At 35.2% G+C, this 25,871-nt stretch overlaps 1 protein-coding gene across 4 annotated transcripts in view; it reads right to left on the reverse strand.

Annotated features, from left to right (window-relative positions):
- Nucleotides 1-25,871, reverse strand: part of BRD10 (bromodomain containing 10) — a 106,487-nt gene that overhangs the window by 40,199 nt on the left and 40,417 nt on the right. For all 4 annotated transcript variants that reach the window (XM_082470794.1, XM_082470793.1, XM_082470792.1 and 1 more), the window contains one exon: nt 9,283-10,700. In XM_082470794.1, the coding sequence (XP_082326920.1) occupies nt 9,283-10,700 (1,418 nt within the window). The remainder of the gene's footprint in view (nt 1-9,282; nt 10,701-25,871) is intronic.

The raw sequence follows: 25,871 nt of genomic DNA on the forward strand, positions 1-25,871 counted from the left end.
CCTTTAGTTCTGCACTCACCTAATGGGCTACCGTTGGCAGTATTCAATAACCAGTTTTAAAACAAGGTAAACATCTCCCTTTAAAGTGCACCTAGTCATTTGTGCAATCAGAAATCACCAGGAAAAATAAATCCACATTCTTAAAGAAATCTATTTGAGCATAAAGTACATATAATCTAAAACATGTATTTAACCAGACAAAAGAAATATGTACATACATATAACCTCTATTTTCCAGTAAGGAACATATTCAAGTAAATGTTTTTCCCCCCATTTGCAATCAGCAAAATCAATTAATAAATTGTTATTTATTCAACAAACATGAGCTACAGTACAATTTATGGGGACAACAAAAAATTATAAAATGGAAACCCTGTCCTCCAAGAGTTTACAATCTATGTAGGGAATAAAAAATTAGAAATACTTAAAAGTTAATTTTAGTTCACAATCATTTGTAGGCTAAAGTCATCTTAAAATTTACTTTTTTTTCAAAAGAGAAAACGACTAAGTACCGAAAGCAACTTTGCTATACTACATAAGCCCTATTGTTCTTTTCTAAATGTTTTCCTGCACAGATGTGATCTTCTTGAATGAAAACAGTTAATTTTATTGCAACATTTTATTCAACTCATAAGCGCAATTCCAGTTTACAATATAATTGTATTTTCTTCTGTTTTTCTCTTTTAATCATATCACAGAACTGTAATTTGGGTCATTTCTAACTTTGACTCAATAAAATGCAAGTACACCATACTTGAACTACTGAAAATTTTCAGTTGCTGAGATTCACATGGGTTTTAGTGTTTTGTTCTACTAGGCAACAATCTGTTATTTGACATTCGCTTTTAATTAAATTAAAAAACCTAATGTAGGGACTTCCCTGGTGGTGCAGTGGTTAAGAATACACCTGCCAATGCAGGGGACATGGGTTCGAGCCCTGGTCCGCGAAGATCCCACATGCCGCGGAGCAACTAAGCCCGCGAGCCACAACGACTGAAGACCACGCGCCTATAGCCCGTGCTCCGCAAGAAGAGAAGCCATTGCAATGAGAAGCCCGTGCACCACAATGAAGAGTAGCGCCTGCTCGCTGCAACTAGAAAAAGCCCGCATGCAGCAACAGAGACCCAACACAACCAAAAATAAATAAATAAATTAAAAAAAACTAATGTATATTTCTTTTATCACTGTTATTTGCTTATGTGCTCACACAGTACCTACACTAGAACTAAACTCATACAAAAAACAAGTGGGTGGGTGGCTGCTTTAGCAATATTCAAGGAGAAGTGATTAAATTCTTGGTATCTCTATAATACAGCTAGTTACTGATTTCTGAACTGGATGCAATAGGTACCTCTCAAGGGGACTGATAAATCTGAACACCAAAATGCCTTTCCTCTATATGCTACCTTTACTATTCTTGAAAGTTCATGGGAAAAGATTTAACTGCTTGCTGACCTAAGACAGCAATTGGAAGGAAATGAAATCCTTCCTCATTCCTATTCCCCACCCCCTCAGCACTCCTCTAACTAGCTTTTTAAAAAATAATTTGATTTTGTATTTATTTATTTATAAGCACAACAGAGGTCACTCTTGATATTCCCAATTAATTTCATATTGTTGACACAGAGGCACTAAACTTAGGTACTAAATTCTCAGTTAACTCTACCAGTCACTCTGTTTGACTGTAAATTAAGTAAATTAAGCAGCTGAGGCGGTTACTAGGCATCTCCTTTCATCATGTCAGTAAGATACTTAAATGTTATTAAGTAACTAGAAGTAGTACTGTGCAGTAGTTTTAAGCTTGAGTTTTGGAACTAAACTACCTGGGTTGGAATATCAGTTCTAACCACCTACTAGCTGCAAGACCTTGAGCAAATTATTTTATTTCCTTGTGAAGTTTCATCATCTTTAAAATAGGGATAACGATATCACCCATGTTGTGAGAATTAAACGAGTTAAAACACCTTAAGAGCTTAGACTACTGCTAGGCACATGGTAAATCACCAATAAATGTTAGCTGTTGCTCTCATGTGCCTTAGCTAAGTTGTGGTAAAAGTTTAAACAAAATGTTTATTATCTTTTAACCTTCTTCAAATTCTTTTAACTTAGTCCTTCATTTTATTTCTTCTTGCTCTTATGTCCTATGTGCTACCACTCGACTTTGTACACGTATCAATTAATGTAACACTTATCATACAGTATTATAATTATCTGTTTATATGTTTCTCTTCCTTACTAGATTGGGAATTATTGACAACAGAAATCCTATTATTCATTTTGTACGTACAGCATTTAGCACACAAGAGAAATGATCCTTAAATATAAGAATCCTATACTTCATCAGAGATTTTATCAGTTTGGGGATAGAAAAAGGGAGGCAGGTAATTGTTTACAATTCTGAGGGTCAATCTGAGTCCATTTTATAATGAGGAAAACACTGACAGACAATTTAAATAATTTACACAATTTACCAAAGAGTTTCACAACATGACCTAGGAACGGTAGTAAGGAAAATAACATTTATTGATAGCCTACTATGTGTCAGACACTTAGTAAGGTGATATATAAATTACCTCAGTTAATTCTGAAAACCACCCTCCAAGGTAGGCAATATCCCCATTTTAACATGGGATAAATGAAGATCAAAAAAGTTACTTAACTTACTTAAGTGTTACACTGTAATAAGTAAGCCCCATAGCCAGGGACTCTAACACCAAAGTCCAAGCTCTTTCCATTATGTAATTCTAACCTCTCAAAAATCATAGTTACCATCTATTGATTCCTACCGTGTGCCAGGCACCATGCTAGGTGCTATGCGTTTGCTTGCTATTCCATTAAACCTTGTAAAAATACAGCAAGGTAGGTATTACCTCATTTTTCACAGAGAAAGAAACAGGCTATAAACAGGCAAATAAATTGACGGAGAACTTACAGCTAATATGCACTGGAGCATATATTTGTACTAGATCTGTCTCACTTCAAAGCTGTGCTCTTTTTATGGTAAAATACTGCATTTTTTTCAGACATTCTACAGGGATGTAATCTGCATCTGATTGATTTCAGAGCATTCCTTTTGATTAGGGTTATAAGATTTGCATATTCACTATTACTTAATACCTTGAGACTATGTCCTCCACAAAACAATTTGAATACAATTTTCCTGTATTCTTCAAAAAAAATCAACTGTTACTTTTTATTAAATATTACTTTTAAAATGGAGCATGGGATACTGTAAAACCACACAGCCTTTGTTTTATAATCTGTTTTTGCTCCAGGGCAAGATATATAGAGGGCAAGTTACATACTGCCCCCTAGTGGGCTTCCATTCCTCTACCACTTACTTGATCATACCCAGGGCTTTTACCTCCACTGCCCTAAATCACCTAGTCCCATAAAATATAACTGTCAGAAGTCAATTTAAAACATACAAAGAATTTCAACACAATTCCTGAGCCTAAAACACAAACATGGGCAAAAAGTGAGTGTCAACATGCACCTACAAATGGATAAGGAAACTAAATATGGCCTAGTAATTAATGATACAAGCACAGCCTAATGAAGCTTTTTAAAATTATGCTTAGATCAGCTCTAGAAGGAAGCCCAACTTAAGAGAGAAAAATATAACTAAAAACATATTTCACACTATAACTTAGGCATAAAGTTGTAGTATTCTAGAATATGGAGATACACTTACCAGAAAAATTAAGGTGACTATCATTCCCAATCCAACTCTTTCCTTAGTCTCTTATTCTTCATCTTTACCTTCACCTGGTTTTCCTGCCTGTATTCACTCCTTGGCTCCTTGGACTATTCAGGCTTCCACTTCAATGCTCCTAGATTCGGCCTTCCCATGTTTAAAAATTATTCTAACACATACACTACTCTCTTGGTACTTTCATTTTAGGAATATTAATGTGAATGGATACTAAGACATTAATCACTGTTAAAAGTAAAAACCCAAGAGCATTTGTATTATAAGTGATTCTGGCAAGTGCCAGGCTAGACTGTGAAGTCACAGAAACAGTCTAAATATGGCTTTAATTTACTAAATGTCCATATCTTGGCCAATATGTTTCTGGAATGTTCTAAGTAAGCCATTTGACTTTAATAAAACAGCTGATTTTCCTTCTATTCTCCTTGCCTATGAGCAAATTTCTCATCATATGCACATTTTTTTAACACTATAAAATAATTCGATAACTCCTGAATACCTATTTCTTTTTTTCCCCTTTAACTCAGAATACTGAATTAGTTGTCAAATTCTGCTATTTACTGCAACATCTCTCTCAAAATGTTACTTTCTTCTGTCAATGTGATAGAACAGTCACATAATCATTCCTTATCTGGATTTAGAATTTCCTCTTCCTGGAGTTATCCTCTACCCCTTCATTTTTATAAACATTGCCAGTTTCTTTTTATAGCTCTTTAATGGCATCCTAATAACCCTGCAACATTCCTTCTCCTAATCCTGCCATTCACTTACTAGCTGTGTGACCTTGGTTGGATATGCTAATAAACCTCTCTGTGCCTCAGTTTTTAAAAATCTATAAAATCTATATAATGGGGGTAATAATAGCATCTACTTATGAGTTTTTATGAGGATTAAATGAGACAATATATATAAAGGCTTAGAATAGTGTCTGGCATGCAGTAAGCATTATATGAGTATTAGGTTTTTGGAGGGGTGGGGGAAGTAGAAGGCATTAAAATAAAAGGACGTGGAGTATAGTTGATTCTTTCAGTCTTGTATATCTTGGCATCTTGAGTTGGTCCTCTAAGAATTTTTCCCATAAAGACACACATAGTTAGGTTCTATAGTAATATTAACACAGAATTATACAACTGTTTCACAGATAAGGGCCTGGATATAATCAAATATTGTAGATTACATTACTTTCTCAGTCATTCCCTATAAAGCAGCTCATTACTTTCACACATTTGATATATTTTATTTCAAGCTCATTTCCCTGCACTGTATTCCTGATTCAATTATCTAAAATAGCACCACATACCCAGAAAGACATCACCTCAAAATGGCATATTTCCACCATTCAAACACCTTTTAAACCCTCAACTTTTCAACTTTTTCCATAAGTTTTTCTCTAATTATGCTTATTTTTTCAGTGACACTTGGCTTAATTACGCTTCCATGGCTGTGCTCACATTATTAACCATTTTTCATCTACCCAATCCCCATTATTCTTCAAAGTCCTTCATCTTCTATTAAATCTTACTATAGCACACATGGATTTAGCCTCTCTTTGACCTTTGTACGGTCTTTACCATATACTTAACAACTATTAAATGAGGCTATTTACTATTTTTGAACCTTAATTTCTTCACCTATAAGAAACTAACACCACTTGTCTTATTTATTTTAATTGGTTTAGAGGAGCTAACACAAAATGATTTGGTTGAAAATAATGACCACGTAAGGAGGGAAAAACCCTCCAAACCAAACTGGTTGAAATGAGTAACTTAAAATACCACAAGCCTTTTTGTAACAATTAATGTATCTTGAATCATTTTTGTCTTTTTCAGGTTTTACAAAAAGTCCTCTCATTTTAAAATTTCTCACTCATTTCACTCAACTCTATCTGCTCTACACAAGCTATAATAGTGTATTACCAAAAACAACCAAAATGTCCAATAAGGAGGTTGGTTATAAATGGACTACACAATACACATAATAGAATTCTACACAGCCATTTAAAATGATGCTACAGAGATCTGTTTATTGCACAAAGATGTTCATGGTATACTGTCATGTGGGAAAAAAGCAGATTGTAAAATGGTATGTATAGTATAATCCTATTAAAAAATATAAATGCCTTAAAAAACTGTGAAAGATACATATTAAGGGATAAATCTTAGTTATATCTGGGAGAACCACATTATGTGTGTTCATTTAGTCATTCAATAGCTTCCTACACAATGTGTTAGTCACTGTGCTAAGTGCTAGGGATGCAAAACCAGAAATAATCCTTCTGTTCTCAAGAATGTTATAGAACAGAGGGAGACAATCATCAAAACAACCTAGAAATAAATTCAACTATTAAGAATAAATTTTATAAGTAAGTATTATGAAGGAGAAGTATCTAGTGCTATAAGTATGCATAATTGGGAAAATGCCAATGTTTTTCTATTCTACAATGCTTCCAAGAGTAAGGAGCAGGCTTAAATAAATGAAAATAAATTCAAAATTTAAAAAGCAGAAAGAAAAGTTCAATTCTGAAAAACAGATTAAAATGCTTATGGATTGCGTAAGTGCCTCACAGTGCACTAAAATTATCAAATCATTTTCAACCAATTTATCTTTGTGCCTTCTACTAAAAATCATCTGCCATCACAATAAGAAGGCTTTACTAAATCTGGAGATTCCACCAAAATTTAAGGCCTGTGTAATCAACATAAATTGGACCAGGTTAACTACATAAATCCAGATTAACGACATTTAGTCCACCCTAAGTAAAGGTTCATACATCAGCCATGGGTGACACAGCTTATCCCAAAGCATATTCTACAGAATACTATTCCTTGAAAAAAGCTCTGTATTCAAGTAAACTTGAAAAATACTAGGTTAAACAAAACTAAACAGTTTTCTTCAAGATTTTCTGAAGTCCTTAATATACTGGCCCAGAATCACTTATGTACAATTCTACAGTCCAAAAGGTTCTGAAAATTGAAGTTTTAAAAATAATTTATATGATAGCAAAACCTGACATAAACTGTTATGAGGTTCTTTATAGTCTTCATCTCATTTAGTTTGACTATTTCATACATTTTTCTGTAGAAATTATACATTTGATTACAGGGGCTGCCCTAAGCTCCACTGGGGATGTTATTTAATAAACATTATATATAATACCCTTCTAAAATCTGAAGATTTCTGAATTCCAAAATACATCCGGTACAAGAGTTTTGTAAGATGCACTGTGGACCTGTACTAATGCACAATGTGAATCTATAAGAGGAATATTTCCCAAACCTGTGACCATGAAGCTCACTTTTAAAAAGAGTAAGAAAGGAAACACTGGATTAGGGTATGCCCCTAACTATAAAAGGCCACAATGTCACATACCTAATAAAAAACCTCAAGGCAAAGCCTCAGATAGACAAGTGTACAGAAAGACGTAAAACAGATGTTTTGTTGTTGTTATATCATTTTACGTAGTACTGTTATGCCAGTAAGAAGTTTAGTGAAGAAACTAAAGAAAAGAATTGGCCTATGCTTACTCAGTACTAACAAGGGAGAAGGAAACTGTATTAGCCAGATCCTAGTAATTGTGCCACTGAAAACTGACTTTCCAAAATTTGCCCTGAAGATAAAATGAGAAAGTGTATAGGCGAGTGCCATTATTTACTTCTACTCCATTCCTGTAAGCCTTCTCTTCCCAACAAACAGGCTCAGAGAGCATGAACCGTACTCACTGAATTTGCTTCTGAGTTTTATTCATCCACTTGTCTAGAACTGGACATGCAACTCCCACAAATTTTTTCTCTGATCTACAAACACTCTGAACTTCCATTTTAAAAACGAAGCAACACTTTATTTGCTTACAATACAAACTCCTTTTAATTCAATCCTTAGGAGTTAATATTTTTATTCTGCTATTGGTATAATCTGTATAGGAGCTACATCAATATCTATTTTATTTTCTAAACCATCATAAGCCATAATTACCTTTGAACACATGAATAGTAGGTCATAAATGAACACTTAAAAGGTTTTAGGTGATAATGGTATTAATAAAACAATACTACATGCTTTGGAATTGAAAACAGTTTTTAAATTTTAAAATATTATTTAATACATTAGAGGCTAACATTTCAAAGAGAACTTGCCAAATCAGTAAAACTAAATTTATATAGCCTAATGGATTGCTTATAAAATTTAAAGGATTTATTGCTGAGAGTCACTTTTAAAAAACTGTAGCTTTTTATCATCTGGGTCAATGTGGACCACTTCGCAATTTTTAGTTCAACAAATTAAGCCTGTTCTTGATGGTAAATTTTGTACTATTTCTTTATCAATTATATATTACACACACATTTTAAAATACATTTAATTGTATTTAATGATTTAAATAACTAAGGTATAACAGCAACTATATCAGCTAAACAAAGTTCACTCCCTCATTTGCCAACTCATCAAATTATTGTCAACTCTTCATTACCTTTGTTACTGAGGGAAGGAATAAAAAACTGAAATCCATAAATAATGGCAATAAATCACAACTCATTTTAGTAAACAATTCAAGTTTTCCCCAATCAAGCAACTTTTTATTAGTGTTAATAAATGAAGTTGATCATCTGCTTTTATCTCATCTATGCTCTTAGTAACTGAGACATAAACTGATTAAATGGCAAACAACAGGAAAAGCAAAAGCACCTGAGTAATTATAAAAAGAGCAAACGACCACTGAAGACTTTATTCATAGGATTTTTTGTTGTTATTGTTCAAACAGGCTTGTGGAAAATACAGTGAGTACTTAAATCTGGTGTAAGACAAACTTCTAAATCCTGTTAAAAAAAAAAAAAGCTTCATATCTTATTAGTTGATGTAATTTTTTCCTTATAGTTCACATTTTTTTCTGGATATGAAAATATATACTAAAATAATTTTTCAGGAAGCTGAAAAATATATTATGTGGGAAAAAACTAAGACCCCAGAAAAATAATCTAACTTGCCTTGGTTTAAGAAGCTAGTTGCTATGAACTTTAGCTCTGGGAATGACACCTCTTGATATCAGTGCTTCTTCCATTGCACTGTACTGCCCTTAGCCTGGGGGAGAAAACACATCTTAAAAATGATGGGAGGCATCACTTATGGAGAAATTGGTCCAGAGAATGTAAAAACATAATGCCCAAAGATTCTCAACTGAGAATCAAATTCAAATGTATTACACCAGTATTTTGTTGTTGTTAGTATTATATATAAAACCTCTTCTGCTCTGGGTTTTAATTATAGGGACTAATATAAAACTTGCCCTTTAAAACACACACACACACACACACACACACACACACACACACACACACACACACACACACACACACACACACACACACACACACACACACACACACACACACACACACACACACACACACACACACACACACACACACACACACACACACACACACACACACACACACACACACACACACACACACACGTTATTTCATTTTGTCAATCAGAGCCTTCCATGATGCCTAATTGAAAGCACTACTTGAAATATGCTAAAATGTAATTCTCACCCATTTGTGTTAGCTTACCAGATTTGTGCTTCTTGTGTTTTGCTTTCTTTTTGATGATCAATAACTTATTCTGGATCTCAGGTTTGTAAGACTTGAATGCAAGGGAATGAAGACCTTCGCGCTTTCTTTGTAAGTTTTCATTCAAAACATCTTTCAATTTCTTTTTTTTCTTTTTCTTCTTTTTTGCCCTCATTTTAGTTACTTTGAGTTTCTTGTGGCTCTGCAGTGACTGTTCTAATAGAATATCCCTTACAACTTTGTGGCAGTTAATTTCTGGATGATCACTGTGACTTCCATTTACATGTATTTGGCAAGATTTCAGAGCATTTTCTTTTAAAGGACTGGGTTCAGGCTTTACTCTGGAAGCTTCACCATATTTTTCCTGATTTTCTATAAACCTTATTTCACCTGGACTGAGAGGCTCTCCAAAGCCAGTAACTTCCCCTGGGCTCCCTGGTTTCTCTAAATTTTCTTTACAACAATCAGTTATTTTCATTTCACAGGGCCTGCGAATTCTAATTTCACAGTTGGATTTCACTTCCATTTCAAAAGAGATGTCATGATTATCCAAGTTCATTTTAGCAGGGCAGCAAGTTGGATCAAAACTAATTTCCTGCTCTTTCCTGAAGGCAGAGGGCAGGCCTTCTCTACTACACCTATGTTCTCCATTACTTGCACTGACATAGTCACACTTCAATTTCTCCAGTTTAATCCGAGGTACTCTTTGTATTTTAATGGGTGGAACTGGAAATTCTGGGGCTTGAAAAGGTCTCTGTTTATAAATCCGTACATCTGCACCACAGAACTGTGGGAAATGTACATAAGCATTCTCCAAATAATCGTAACCAAGGATAACTTCCCTGCATTCATGAATAGGCTGTCCAAGTACAGCATCTTGAACTTCCTTTTGTGTTTCATACACAAAGTCACAAAGACCCTTAAGTAACCACACTTTTTGGTAGAAAGGTAGTTCATGAAAAGGTTTTTCTTCCAATGGATTAACTTCTCCAAGAACTTTAAAAAACTGAGGACACAACCCAAGTTTTTCAGCACAGTTATTGGGATTTTCAGTCTGCCCTACAGCCGTGTACCACTGCTGTACTTTCTGTCTCAGTGCTGCTTCCCAGGTTCTATAAGGCAAAGTAGGTCTTCGATGTAAGGTAGGTCTGCGATGGGGAGGACTTAATAGAGAAGTCATTATTTTAGATAGAAAGGCGTTACACTGAGGCATCAGAAGACAGCGTTCCAATTCATAAAAGACTATTTCTGGCAAATTTAGAATTTGCTGGGCTAAACAAAGGAAATGCCCGATTGCTGGAATTTCCCACATGGTCTCCATACAAGTTGGAGCTGCTTGAGCTAGAAGTCTTCTTTCCCATTCTTCTACTTCCTTTTGACTAGCTTCTTCTGCTTCTTTTCTTTCCTGCTCCCGAAGCCTAAAGAAAATTTAACAAATTATATTATTATTAAAGTAGAGAATACCATAAAATACTAAATTTTAAGTATGTCATATTTATCTTCAGTCAACAAGGCAATTGGCTGTTCCAGTTTTCACTATCAGTACAAAGTGTCCCATTAGATGTACTATTGTGTTTTTTTTTTTCAGATGAAGAAATACACATATAACTTGATCCTGAGTTTTACTGATGGAGGATTATCACTAACATTGCCACTCAAAGTAAAATTGTTCAACTCACAATGTGTATCAACTTCAAAATAAATGAAAAACAGTTTTTAAATGTTTACTACACAAAAGCACAGTTCAGTGCTTTCTAGAAGTAATATGATGTCATGTAAGAGCTGTAAAGATGTTTACATCCTTTGACCCGATAATTCCACTCCTAAAAAGTTATTCTAAGAAGATAATTCAATTGAAGCAAAAAGTTACATGTTTGTCAGTGTTAACTGGAGTTCTGTATAAGAAAAATAAAAATATAAAGAAGTTGTATTACATAACTGGGAAATAAGCTGGCTATATTATATAGCCTTAAAATTAAAATTATGAATATCATGTATAAACACAAAAAATATCAGAACACAATATAGCACTTAGCAAACAACAGCAATAATGAAAATATGCAAATACTGAACAAGGAGATGACAGTATTCCAAAAATATGTGAATCCTATGTTGATGAGATTATAAGTGCTTTTTTCCCCTTAAAAATTTCTTTACGGGCACTGCTTTAAATTTTCTTAATTAAAAAAAAATTAAATTAGATTAAAAAGAAGTCCTTGTGATCTTGCATTAGGCAATGTGTTTTTAGATATGGCACCAAAAGCACAGCAACAAAAGAAAAAATAAAGTGGTCACCATCAAAACTAAAAACTTTTGTGCTTTTAAAGGACATCATCAAGTGAAAAGACAACCATGGAATGGGAGAACATTTTTGCAAATCACGTATCTAATGAGAGATCTGTATCTAGAAAATAAAAGAACACTTATAACTCAATAATAAAAGGATAAAATAACCCAACTAAAAATGGACAAAGTATATATTTCTCCAAAGATGACATACAAATGAATAATAAGCACATGAAAAGATGCTCAACATCATTATCCGTTAGAGAAATGTAAATCAAAACCACAATACGATACCAATACATGAACTGGTATCTCTCTTATGATAATGATCTTGAGATGATTATTGTGAGAGAGATACTAACAGTTATTGGTAAAAATATGGAGAAACTGGAAACTTCATACACTATAAAGGATATAGCTACTTTCAAAGGCAGTCTAGCAGGTCCTCAGAAGGTTAAACATGTGACCCAGCAAACCTACTCCTAGGTATATGTCCAAGAGAAATGAAAGTATAGGTCAACACAAAAACTTGTATATTAATGTTCATAGTACCATTACTCATAATAGTCAAAGAGTAGAAATACCAAATGTATTTGGTATTTGTATATCCATCAACTGCTGAATGGATAAATAGAAAGAAATCATAAAGATCAGATCAGAAATAAATGAAAAAGAAATTAAGGAAACAATAGCAAAGATCAATAAAACTAAAAGCTGGTGCTTTGAGAAGATAAACAAAATTGATAAACCATTAGCCAGACTCATCAAGAAAAAAAGGGAGAAGACTCAAATCAATCGAGTTAGAACTGAAAAAGGAGAAGTAACAACTGACACTGCAGAAATACAAAGGATCACGAGAGATTACTACAAGCAACCATATGCCAATAAAATGGACAACCTGGAAAAAATGGACAAATTCTTAGAAATGCACAACCTTCAGAGACTGAACCAGGAAGAAATAGAAAATATGAACAGACCAATCACAAGCACTGAAATTGAGACTGTGATTAAAAATCTTCCAACAAACAAAAGCCCAGGACCAGATGGCTTCACAGGCAAATTCTATCAAACATTTAGAGAAGAGCTAACACCTATCCTTCTCACACTCTTCCAAAATATAGCAGAGGGAGGAACACTCCCAAACTCATTCTACAAGGCCACCATCACCCTGATACCAAAACCAGACAAAGATGTCACAAAGGAAGAAAACTACAGACCAATATCACTGATGAAATGATGCAAAAATCCTCAACAAAATACTAGCAAACAGAATCCAACAGCACATTAAAAGGATCATACACCATGATCAAGTGGGGTTTATCCGAGGAATGCAAAGATTCTTCAATATATGCAAATCTATCAATGTGATACACCATATTAACAAATTGAAGGGGAAAAATCATATGATCATCTCAATAGATGCAGAGAAAGCTTTCAACAAAAGACCCCGAATAGCCAAAGCAATCTTGAGAAAGAAAAAACGGGGCTGGAGGAATTGGGCTCCCTGACTTCATACTATACTACAAAGCTACAGTAATCAAGATGGTATGGTACTGGCACAAAAACAGAAATATAGATCAATGGAACAGGATAGAAAGCCCAGAGAGAAACCCATGCACATATGGTCACCTCATCTTTGATAAAGGGGGCAAGAATATACAGTGGAGAAAAGATAGCCTGTTCAATAAGTGGTGCTGGGAAAACTGGACAGCTACATGTAAAAGAATGAAATTAGAACACTCCCTAACACCATACACAAAAATAAACTCAAAATGGATTAAAGACCTAAATGTAAGGCCAGACACTATCAAACTCCTCGAGGAAAACATAGCCAGAACACTCTATGACATAAATCACAGCAAGATCCTTTTTGACCCACCTCCTAGAGAAATGGAAATAAAAACAAAAATAAACAAATGGGACCTAATGAAACTTAAAAGCTTTTACACAGCAAAGGAAACCATAAACAAGACGAAAAGACAACCCTCAGAATGGGAGAAAATATTTACCAATGAAGCAACTGACAAAGGATTAATCTCCGAAACTTACAAGCAGCTCATGCAGCTCAATATCAAAAAAGCAAACAACCCAATCCAAAAATGGGCAGAAGACCTAAATAGACATTTCTCCAAAAAAGATATACAGATTGCCAACAAACACATGAAAGAATGCTCAACATCATTAATCATTAGAGAAATGCAAATCAAAACTACAATAAGGTATCATCTCACACCAGTCAGAATGGCCATCATCAAAAAATCTAGACACAATAAATGCTGGAGAGGGTGTGGAGAAAAGGGAACCCTGTTGCACTGTTGGTGGGAATGGAAATTGATACAGCCACTATGGAGAACAGTATGGAGGCTCCTTAAAAAACTAAAAATAGAACTACCATATGACCCAGCAATCCCACTACTGGGCATATACCCTGAGAAAACCATAATTCAAAATGAGTCATGTACCACAATGTTCATTGTAGCTCTATTTACAATAGCCAGGACATGGAAGCAACCTAAGTGTCCATCATCGGATGAATGGATAAAGAAGATGTGGCACATATATACAATGGAATATTACTCAGCCATAAAAAGAAACGAAATTGAGTTATTTGTATATTTGTAGTGAGGTGGATGGACCTAGAGTCTGTCATACAGAGTGAAGTCAGAAGGAGAAAAACAACTACTGTATGCTAACACATACATATGAAATCTAAAAAAAAAGGAAAAAAAATGGTCATGAAGAACCTAGTGGCAAGACGGGAATAAAGACACAGACCTACTAGAGAATGGACTTGAGGATATGGGGAGTGGGAAGGGTAAGCTGGGATGAAGTGAGAGAGTGGCATGGACATACATACACTACCAAATGTAAAATAGATAGCTAGTGGGAAGCAGCCACATAGCACAGGGAGATCAGCTCGGTGCTCTGTGACCACCTAGAGGGGTGGGATAGGGAGGGTGGGAGGGAGGGAGACGCAAGAGGGAAGAGATATGGGGACATATGTATATGTGTAACTGATTCACTTTGTTATAAAGCAGAAACTAACACAATTATAATTAATAATAATGTAAATAATGTAAAGCAATTAAACTCCAATAAAGATGTTTAAAAAAACAAAAAGCATTTGACAAACTGCCAAAAAAGAAGTGGTAAATCTGTACAATGGAATATTATTTGGCAATTAAAAAAAAATGAAGTGCTGATACATGTTACAACATGGATGAACCTTGAAACATGATACTAAGTGAAAGAAGTCACCCACAAGACCACATATTATATAATACCATTTATATAAAATGTCCAGAAATGAATAGAGACGGAAAGTAGATTAGAGGTTTCCTAGGACTGGGGAGGTCGGTGAAATGGGAAGTGACTTCATAGTCTTTTTTTTTTTTTTTTTTTGGCTGCGCTGGATCTTAGTTGTGGCATATGAACTCTTAGTTGCAGCACGTGGGATCTAGTTCCCTGACCAGGGATCGAACCCAGGCCCTCTGCTTTGGGAGGATGGAGTCTTAATCACTGGACCACCAGGCAAGTCCCATTAGTCTTTATTTTTGGTGTGATGAAACGTTCTAAAATTGACTGCAGTGATGGTTGCACAACTCTGTGAGTATACTAAGAACAACTGGATTTTATATTTAAATAGGTAAACTCTATGGTATATGAATTATAGTTCAATAAAGCTGTATTTAAAGAAATAAAAGCATATAGGGTTTTGGGAGAGAAATTAAAATGCAACAACAAGGGGAAGAAAATATAATAACTTCTTTCTCTTGAATTTTCAAGAGTGAGAGCTCTTCCTCTAGAAAAGATGTATAAAAACATAAAGATGTGACTAATTCATGGACTCTAAATGAAAATCGAGGCACAGTGTCTGACACTGGCTATTTTTCTGTACTATCATATTGTAATCTGTTAAAACAAATACATAGTAAGAATACTATTTTAGCAATATTGGGACTTTCATTTTATAGAAGAAACTTATTTTTATATTTCTGGCTAAGAGGTCACACTATAACTACCCTGTTATTACAGATACAACAAATTATCTGATCAAGTAGTTCTGGTTCATTAAAAAAGTTAAAGAAACTATCATTTGTGATTTGGCATTTATGTATATTAATTACATTTAAATATCTAAACAATGCTAGAGATATTTGGTAAAAATTTTTTTTTTTCTAAAGTGCTTATAGTTTTGAGGAGTTGTAGCTTTTTACTGAATGGGGGTGGTTGTGGGATGATAGAATCTGGCTTCCCCAGTACAAAGCTGGGACTCCAAAAGCCCACAAAATTAGCAGAAGGGTGTACTAGCAACAACAGTCCCTTCTCCTGGCCCCAACGAAGGGACTGAAAGGAAAACTGTCTTCACAAAAGGAGTGTTGGATGGAGAAAAAATAAAATCTCTTCTAAGAATTTGTAACTGTAAGCTGACTCATGTGGATTTACTGACCACATTCACATTTCCTGGGTGCTCAAAAAGTTTAACGTGGTCTCATGTCAAAATTGTTGTCAGGTACTTGAACAGAAAAAAATCAATTCTCTGAGGCAATGAACCTTATAACTAGATCTTAAGGAACTCCCACACTGATTCAGTAACAAGAAATGAGCTCACAGTCAAAAAAACCCAAAATATAAAAGGAAATAAGTTACTGTTGAGGGATAGGAAAAAAAGTACGACCCCCCCCAAAATCTATAGACATAGGTAATTTAGGAGGTGCAAAATACGTCTAGTGAAAAGAAACTGAAAACAAGGGCAAAGAGAAAGATTATTTTAAAATGCAAAGAAGTTTTGAAAAAGAACTAAGGAAAACTTCTAAATATGAAAAATACAGAAATCAAAAGAAAAAAAAAGATTTACAGTTAACTCCTCAACAGAAATAATGGAAGTCAGCAGACAATGGAATATCTTTAATGTACTTAAAAAAAAACTATCGGGACTTCCCTGGTGGTGCAGTGGTTAGGAATCCGCCTGCCAATGCAGCAGGGGATGTGGGTTCGAGTCCTGGTCTGGGAAAATCACACATGTCGCAGAGCAACTAAGCCTGTGCACAACAACTACTGAGCCCACGTGCCACAACTACTAAAGCCTGCGTGCCTAGAGCCCGTTCTCCACAACAAAGACAAGCTACTGCAGTGAGAAGCCCGCACACCACAATGAAGAGTAGCCTCCTCTCGCCACAACTACAGAAAGCCCGTGTGCAGCAATGAAGACTCAACGCAGCCAAAAATAAATAAATAAATTAATTAATTAATTAATATTAAAAAACCTATCAATGTAAATATCCATTTGCAGTCAAAATATCTTTCAAAAATGAAGACAAACATAAAGATATTTTCAAACAAAAACTCCATATTTGTGAAGAACAGAACCTCATCCAAAGGAAATGCTAAAGGATTTACTTCAAATGGAATAAAGGTCAGTGATCCTTAACTGATGATCAGAGATGGGAAAAGAGCAAAAAAGTGGTAATATATAGCTGCATCTATATAGACAGGGCATAAAAAAATGATAAAAATGTTTTGTGGAGTTTAAAAAGAAGACAAGATAGAATTAAAATACATTACAACAATAACAAATAAGCTGGGCAAGAAATGACTACATTTAGAAGTGTTCCAAGGTCCTTGTATTAATCAGGAAAATGGTAAAAATACTGATTAGGCTTTAATAAGTTAACTACGCATATGAAAGTTTCTAGGGTAGGTACTAAAATAACAGACTTTAAACATGCAAATGAGTAGAGATGGAAACATGGAAGGAAAAATATATAATAATTAAAAGTGGTGGGATGCATGTAACTAAAGCAGTACTTTGAGGGACATTTATAGTTAAGAATGTATATTTAGAAAAGAAGGAAAGTTGAAAATCAAACATACGTGTTCATTAAAAGAAAAAAAACTAGAAAAGAACAGCAAATCAAAGCCCCAAAGCTGAAAGACGGAAATAAAGAGCAGAAATCAATGAAATATAAAACAAATATAAAATAGAAAAATCATTAAATTCCAAAGTTGGTTCTTTGGAAACATTATTAAAATTAATAAACCCTTGGCAATACTGATGAAGAAAACATACACACACAAAACCAATACCAGAAATGAAAATGTGCACATCCTGTAGATTCTACAGATATAGATGATATAAGGATTTTATAAGAAACTTTATGCCAAGAGACAATCTAAATGAAACAGGCAAGTTTTTTGAAAAACACAAATTAACAAAAGTGACACAAGAAGAACAAAAATCTGAATAATCCTGTTATCTATTAAAGAAACTACACACTTCAAAATCTTTCCCACATATGGGACTTCCCTGGTGGTCCAGTGGTTAAGACTCTGAGCTTCCACTGCAGGGGGCACGGGCTTGATCCCTGGTCAGAGAACTAAGATCCCGCATGCCATGCAGTGTGGCACCCCCCCCAACAAAAAACCCCCCAAAATAACCAAAAGGAAAAAAAAACTTCTCTACATAGAAAAATCAGGGTCCTGAAGCCTTCACAAGAATTCATCTCGAAAATTTCAGTTAATGAAACAAAGTATAAAACAGGCATGTTAAAGAAGTAAAAGAGGGAGGACAGATTAAAGTCTAACAAACACCCAGTTGGCGCTCCAGAAATAAGAATACAGAAGAGGGGTAGGGGAGTGGTGATGATGGCAATATTTGAAGAGATAATGGCTGAGAATTTCCTAGAAATGATAAAGGACACAAATCCCCAATTCAAAAAGCCCAAGAAAGTAAATTAAGAGAACCACACTTGGGCATATCATAATAAAATAATAAAACATCAAAGACAAAAAAAATCTTACAAGCAGTCAGGGGGGAAAAAGACAGATTACATATACAACAATCACAAAAAGATTGAGAGATTTCTCAATAGCAACAAAATAAACCAGAAACAACTATCATTCATGCATGAGGATAAATTAAAGTCATTTTCATTTAGACAAAAAGCATAACTCATTCTAAGTAAAGTAAAAACTTCTAAAGTGTCTTCTGCTTCCACCCGATGAAGTAACAAGGAATCATATTTACTCTCCTACCTGAACCAACCATAAAAATCCTGACAAAATAGATAAAACAACAGTCTGTAAGAATCTAAACATCAAGCAAAGGACAGTGATCTCAGAGAGACGGGAAACAGAGAAGATGAGCCCAACAACTGTTGCAGTTTACTGCTTTGAGAGAATTTTCAGGCCATGATGCAGGAGGGGGAACCCAGGTAGAGCCTAGCAGACTCCCTGAGTTGAGAAAAAGTCAAGAATCCGGAGACACCAAGGCAGCTAAAGTCTATAGGACATAATACTAAAGAAGAGAGAGCTGCATAAAGTGAGAACAGCAAAGACGTAGAGTCCCCCTCAAATATTCAGAGCACTGACTAGTGTATGCATGTAAGGAAACAACCCAAAACTAGGTGGGGGGAAAACATCCAAAAGATTAGAAAATATAGTGTCTATTCCCAGAAGCCACACTGGAAAAACTCATAATTCATGGGATGTTGGATAGAATACTCAGCAAGGTCTTGCATTGGTAGTAGAGAATAATTAGCTCTAGACTGAGCACTGTTCTGGACCCAAGTAACAAATCATAAAAGACCCAAAATGACCAAACTGTTTCCAAGTAATTAACTGCATTCCAGAAAAAAAGCTCTAGGAGATTCATAGAAATATAAAAATATCCGGCACCCACCAAGATAAAATTCACAATGTTTGGCATCCAAACCAAAATACTAGGCATACCACAAAGCAGAAACACATGATCCATAATGAGGAGATAAAAATCAATCACTCAAAACTGACCCAGAAATGAAACAAATGTTAGGATTAGCAAATAAGGCCATTAAAGTAGTTATTGAAACTGTAATCTATATGGTCAAAAAGTTAAGTAGAGACATGGAAGATATAAAATAGACCCAAATTGAACTTTTAGAGATGAAAACTACAATGTCTGAGATGAAAATATACTGAATGGGACTAATGGCAAATTAGACATAGCAGAAGAAAAGATTAGTGAACTTGGAGACAGTAATAGAAACTATCCAAATTTCAAGATACAGAGAAAATACTTCTGTAGTATATACTTCAGGAAAACAATGATCACAGAAAGAAGTTCTAAGATGAAAGAAGAATTGAAGAACAAATCAATCGTGAATCATGTGGGTAAATAAACATTATACTACAAGAAACAGTGACAATAATGTTTAGTTTGGCGAGTAAAAAATGAGATAGAGCTAAATTATTCATCGATCATATATAAGACAGATGAGGCAGAAAAGATCAAAATTAACAACAGAAATAGAGCATATAACTTCCAAGTGAGTGGAAACAGTTGTAAGTGAAATAAATCTGATCTTCCAAAGATGGATGTCAACAGATAATGCCAAACTGAAAAATCAAAAACTAGCAATATAAGCATGTATTTAGAAATGTGGAAATAATTACTAGAAAAAATGGCTAAAAAGTTAAAGGTAGATGTTTCTGAGTCATGAAATAGAAGATGAGTTGAAGTAAGGCTGTTGTCTTTAATTAGAAGCCTTAATACTACTATATAACTTTTAAACTACACAGCCAATGAAATAAAAAAAAATTCTTAAATCAACTTTTCAAAAAGAATATTAGCCAGGAGATATTAAAGAACCAATACCAAAAAGATTTATGGATATTATATTTCTTACCTGTTAGATTTATGGATATTGTGTATTTTACCATGAAACTGAGTTTCTCTACACTTTATATATACTGAGAAGGGTAATCATTTCTTCAATATTCTGTTGTTAACTAAAGAAAAGGTTTTCAAGTTATTTCTCATGAAATGTAACTCAGAGCTTGTTTTAAAGTTTGGTATAGAACACTATCTGTTAGAATACCAACCAACAAAAAGTGCGTTCATTCAGTATGCTTGGCACGGAAACTGATTTTGGTCAACGCTGTCACAATCAATCATGCTCTGTTTCTTAGAGGTGAAAGAGTAATAACTAGTGCTCAGGGAAGAAAATGAAAGGAGAAGTTGGAGCAGACCAAGACACTTTTATGGACTTGGTTTTGACTAAAACAGTGCTAGCAACCTTTGGCCAATAAAGGCTAGAGATACGGCAATTTCAGGCACTATTTATTCAATTTATAGATGGGGACACTAAGGACATAGAAGGGCGATAAGATAACTTCCTTAGGCTTACCCAGTGATTAGCGTAAGAGCCAGCAATACAAACAGTTTGCCATTGGTGGGCCAAAGTTAGCACCAACTGGCTTACTCCTGGAAGAAGATTAGGCAATAACTCACATATTCTGTTGGCTCAGGTGCCTGGAAAGGCCATGACTTAGTTGGGGTATGATGCTGCCAAATGTGGACATTGCCTGAGCTACTCAAGGGCTGCTACTCACTCTTCTGTTCCCTATAAACTAAACCCTTCAGGGGAGAATGATGGATTCTAGCCTCAGACCATAAGTACTGAAGAGGCAGGAGAAAGAGAAACAAAGACTGGTCTGGTGTAGGCCAGTGTAACACAGAATAATCCTTCAGACCTAGAGCTGTGAGTCTCTGCCCCAATCCTCAGCAGTATGGTATATACAGAATGGGAGCTTGCCAAAGAGCTCTAGAGTTAATATCTATAATCTGCCAATTAAAAATAACTTAGTCAAACACTTAAAATATAATTAAAACATTTAAAAAACACTGTATTACGAAATGCTGAAGAAAACCACACTCTGCTCACAAGGACAAATAAAAAAGAGCTTTCAAAGTTATTCTCAATTTAAAAATTTGTTCTGAAGTGCTGTACTAAAATCAGATAGAGTGCTACATGTTTCTAAAATGTTAGCTTGAAAAATTAAGCCTTCAGTATTGGGGCAATGCTATATGAATGCCTGAGGATAGTTATAAAAACCACATTCACTAATGAAAAAAAAAAGGTTATAGGAAAGTTAAGAGAGTAGATCCTAATAGTTCTCATTGCAAGGAGAAATTTTTTTTTTAAATAAATTTATTTTATTTATTTATTTTTGGCTGTATTGGGTCTCCGCTGCTGCGCACAGGCTTTCTCTAGTTGCAGCGAGCAGGGGCTACTCTTCGTTGTGGTGTGTTTGCTTCTCATTGCAGTGGCTTCTCTTGTTGCGGAGCACAGGCTCTAGGCGCGTGGGCTTCAGTAGCTGTGGCATGCGGGCTCAGTAGTTGTGGCGCACGGGCTTAGTTGCTCCTTGGCATGTGGGATCTTCCTGGACCAGGGATCGAATCCGTGTCCCCTGCATTGGCAGGCGGATTCTTAACCACTGAGCCACCAGGGAAGTCCCTCTTTTCTTTTTATTACATCTATATGAGATGGTCAGTATAATTAAATCTACTGTGGTAATCATTTCACAATATATGTAAGTCAAACCATCATGCTGTACATCGTAAACTTACACACTGATGTATATCAATCATTTCTCAATAAAACTGGAAGTAAAAGTAAACACCACCAAATGAACAAAAAAAGTGTCCCCCAATATTTTTTTTTTCCCGGACAAGTTCTCATTTTTCAGGTTGCTCCTTACTGGCTTCAAGAATGTTTACCTGCTACTATGTAAAATATGAACAGAAGCTGTGCCTAAGGTTATTTTGGTCAGGTATAACTTGGTAGGAACATCACTATCAAGTGAACAGCTTTACAAAAGAAAATTATGTTTTAAAGTATCCTAACTTTACTAGTTTTATAAACTTTATCGAATGCTTACCATGTGTGAGAATACAAAGAGGTGAAAGCATGGACCACACTCTTAAATAAGAGTTTACAATCTAGTAAGAAACATATATAGGAGCTGTAATCCAAAATAATCCATTAATTGAAAAAAACAATACAACACAGTATGTAAACTGTTAGCATGAAAAAGGAAAGCATGACATTTATTTACATTTTCTAAAATGAGCAATATAAAATATTATATTTTAGGAAAACCAACCATTCATATTAAGTGTTCAGTCAAGCTTCTTACTTAGCTACCAACAACAGAATCTCTTCTAGCTAAAGTAGAGAAGGAATTAAGCTCTGTTAAGGGTAATAGAGCCAAACTTAATAGATAGGAAGATATGAATCCCAACCACACTTTGAGAGCTTCTCCAGGAAAAACTAGACTTCCACTACCACTTAGCATTTCTGATACTAGGAAGCTAGAACAACTAGAAGCTCCCACCACCACCTTTGCCAAAAGATTAACTTCCCTGCCCAAGACTGCCACCTCATGTTGGTCCCAAGCAATTTCAAGTGAGAAGAGTATGACTGGTCACAGGCCTCTACCTTAGCTATGAGTGGGTATGAGAATATAAATTTTCTGGCATCTGCTTTGGGAAGTCAGGACTTATAACATGGGAAATTACCAAAATGTTGGGCAGCTGTTCAAAAATGCTGGGTGGTCACAAATGACAAATGTCTACTTCATTAAGTCACTGTTATTTTGTGTTATAGAGAATTTGAAAATAAATCACTTAATCATAAGTCATTGCTTTTAATTCACAAAAATGTAGAAAACATTTTTACTTTAACTCCAATGATTTCCAAATCAATAAAATACCAGTAAGTTCAGACAAACATGTGAAATGAGTATAAAAGCATGCACACTATTTCTAGTAATCCAAATAGTTTTGCAAAAAAAGAATGGTGAAGAGGTCCAATATTTTTAATATGGCTAGAGTAGACTTTAATGATTGAAACTGCTACCTAATCATGTCATATTCCAGATTACCTGAAATTTACTTGAGAGCTAACTTCCAATTTTAACAATTTTATTTTTAAAATATTATCTAAAATGTATTATATATGTTCCTGCTTAATAAACAAAGTATATAAAATGTAATTTAATCTTTCCTTAATGGCTCAATGTCACCATTATAAACAAAATGCAGCGGTCATGAGTAGCTTAAAGACTATTCCAGCAACTACACTTTTCTTTTTTTTTTTTGGCTGCACCACGCAGATTGCAGGATCTTAGTTCCGTGACCAGGGATCGAACCCAGAACCCCTGCAGTGGAAGTGTGGAGTCCTAATCACTGGACCACCAGGGAGTTCCCTCCAGCAACTACACATTAACCAGCCCTTTCACTCAATTTTCCCAGAACTTTGACTTGTAGTGTTGCTGTCTTCTAAATCAACAGTGCCTCTGTACACTAATCGGCCCCAAGATAGGCTGCTGCCCTAACAGCATTTACCTGAAGACGACCAGACTGACTACCAAGCCTTACTCAATGTTTATTCCTTTCTGTTCAACACATATCATCTGCCATCTCCTTTGCACTGGTTTCCAATGCATCCAGGTAAATAAAGATAGTAGTACAGGAATGCCAGGATTTTGGATTTTTGCAATCTGATTTAAGAAACCATGGTTTTTATGGCATATACTGTACAAAAAAGGGAGACTACCTACTGTATAAAAATTAAAATACAGAGTAGGGATTCCCTTCCTTTAATTGGAATAGATCACAAATCAGAGACCTAACTGTTAGACTTAAAAGATTTTTTTAAATAATTTACTTTTAGGTTTATGTCTGCCCAGATGGTCACCTAAAAATTATCAGATGCCCATCAGCTAACTGAAGTATTACCATATTATAATATGGACTAGAATTATTCAGCTTGCTGCCAACTTGAATTTCTGATATAAAGAGTTGTTTAAAGCTAATTAGCAGGAGGAAAACTTTATTTTCTCACTTTTTTTTTTTTAAAGGGACGTGGTTATTTTAATTAATTAACTTATTTATTTTTGGCTGTGTTGGGTCTTTGTTTCTGTGCGAGGGCTTTCTCTAGTTGCGGCAAGCGGGGGCCACTCTTCATGGCGGTGCGCAGGCCTCTCACTATCGTGGCCTCTCTTGTTGCGGAGCACAGGCTCCAGACGCGCAGGCTCAGTAGTTGTGGCTCACGGGCCTAGTTGCTCCGCGGCATGTGGGATCTTCCCAGACCAAGGCTCGAACCCGTGTCCCCTGCATTAGCAGGCAGATTCTCAACCACTGCGCCACCAGGGAAGCCCTATTTTCTCACTTCTTATGCCAAAAGTTTTAATCAAAAAACAAAACAAAAAAAGAGAGAAGCTTATGCCCAGGTTTTAAGCACAACTACCGTAATCATATGATCCTTGCAACCTTCCCTGTCTTCCAATCTGACCTTTCTTTATGATGTTTTCAAAGCCCCTTCCAGACCAAACTTTACAGTAGCTATATTCTCAGCTAGTCTCTGACTAGCTCTCGAGAGGATGTTAGATCGATAGAATTGATAGATTGATAAAATTATCATGATAAGATTATGATAGATAGTTGTACATAGAGAGGGAGGCTTTGTTTAGCACTCCCATGTATCACACCACATGTTGATGACTAAATGTCACATTTTCCTTCTAAGGACTCAAAACAAATCTTGCGAGAGGCTCAAAAGACATTTAAAAATCTCAGCCTATCTCACTAGTTATGTGGCACTTTATAAATTTTAATACTTGCTGTATTTTCAATTATAAAAGAAAAGCATGCTTATTTTAGAAAATTTAGAAAACAAAGGTTACGATAAAAGAAAAAGTCTCACTATTCCTGATACATTTTACATGTGTTTTTATGTAAACTCTAAATTCGGATGCACATAAAGTTAATGCTCCCTTGGCACTGAAGAGAGAAAAAGAAGGCAGGTGTGGCAAGGATAGCAAGAATGTGGGGAAAAAAGGCATATGATGAGGTTAGAGAGATAGGGTGAGGCCAAAAAGGTAAAAGCAGGGTCTTATAAACTATATTAAGCCATTAAAGTTCGTGTGTGTACTTGACTTGCTTTGTTTTGGGGAGGTGTAAGTAATGGGAATAGGTAAGTTGCATGATCAAATTTGCGTTTGGAAAAGTTCATTCTAGCTTTAATGTGAAAAACAGAATGGAAGGAGGGCAACTGTTTCACCAATTAAGAGAAGATTATAGTAGCCTAAGTGAGAGATTAAGGAACTGGATGGAGGCAGAGAAGATAGAGGGTAGCAGATTCAAGAGAGATTAGGAAATAAAACTGTCAACATGTGGGGATGAATTTGATTTGTGTATAAGGGAAAGGAAGATGTCCTGGATGAATCCTACGTTTCTAATTTAAATAATCTAATAGACACTGGTGTCACTCATAAAGATAGGGAGCACTACAGTGAGATCAAGTTTTAGGTGTAAGCATTATGCTTTCATAATTAATTTTTGATGTAATCAATTTGCAGAAGATATCTACAGCAAATATCTTTTGTTTGCCTGCAGATCTATTCTCTACCCTTCACTGTGTAGTTTAACTGTATCAGTAGGCAACGTCATAAACTAGCTTTCCTTAGGTTTAGTTGAG

The sequence above is a fragment of the Balaenoptera physalus genome, assembly GCF_965194825.1.
Source record: "Balaenoptera physalus genome assembly, chromosome: 7".
Taxonomy (NCBI): domain Eukaryota; kingdom Metazoa; phylum Chordata; class Mammalia; order Artiodactyla; family Balaenopteridae; genus Balaenoptera; species Balaenoptera physalus.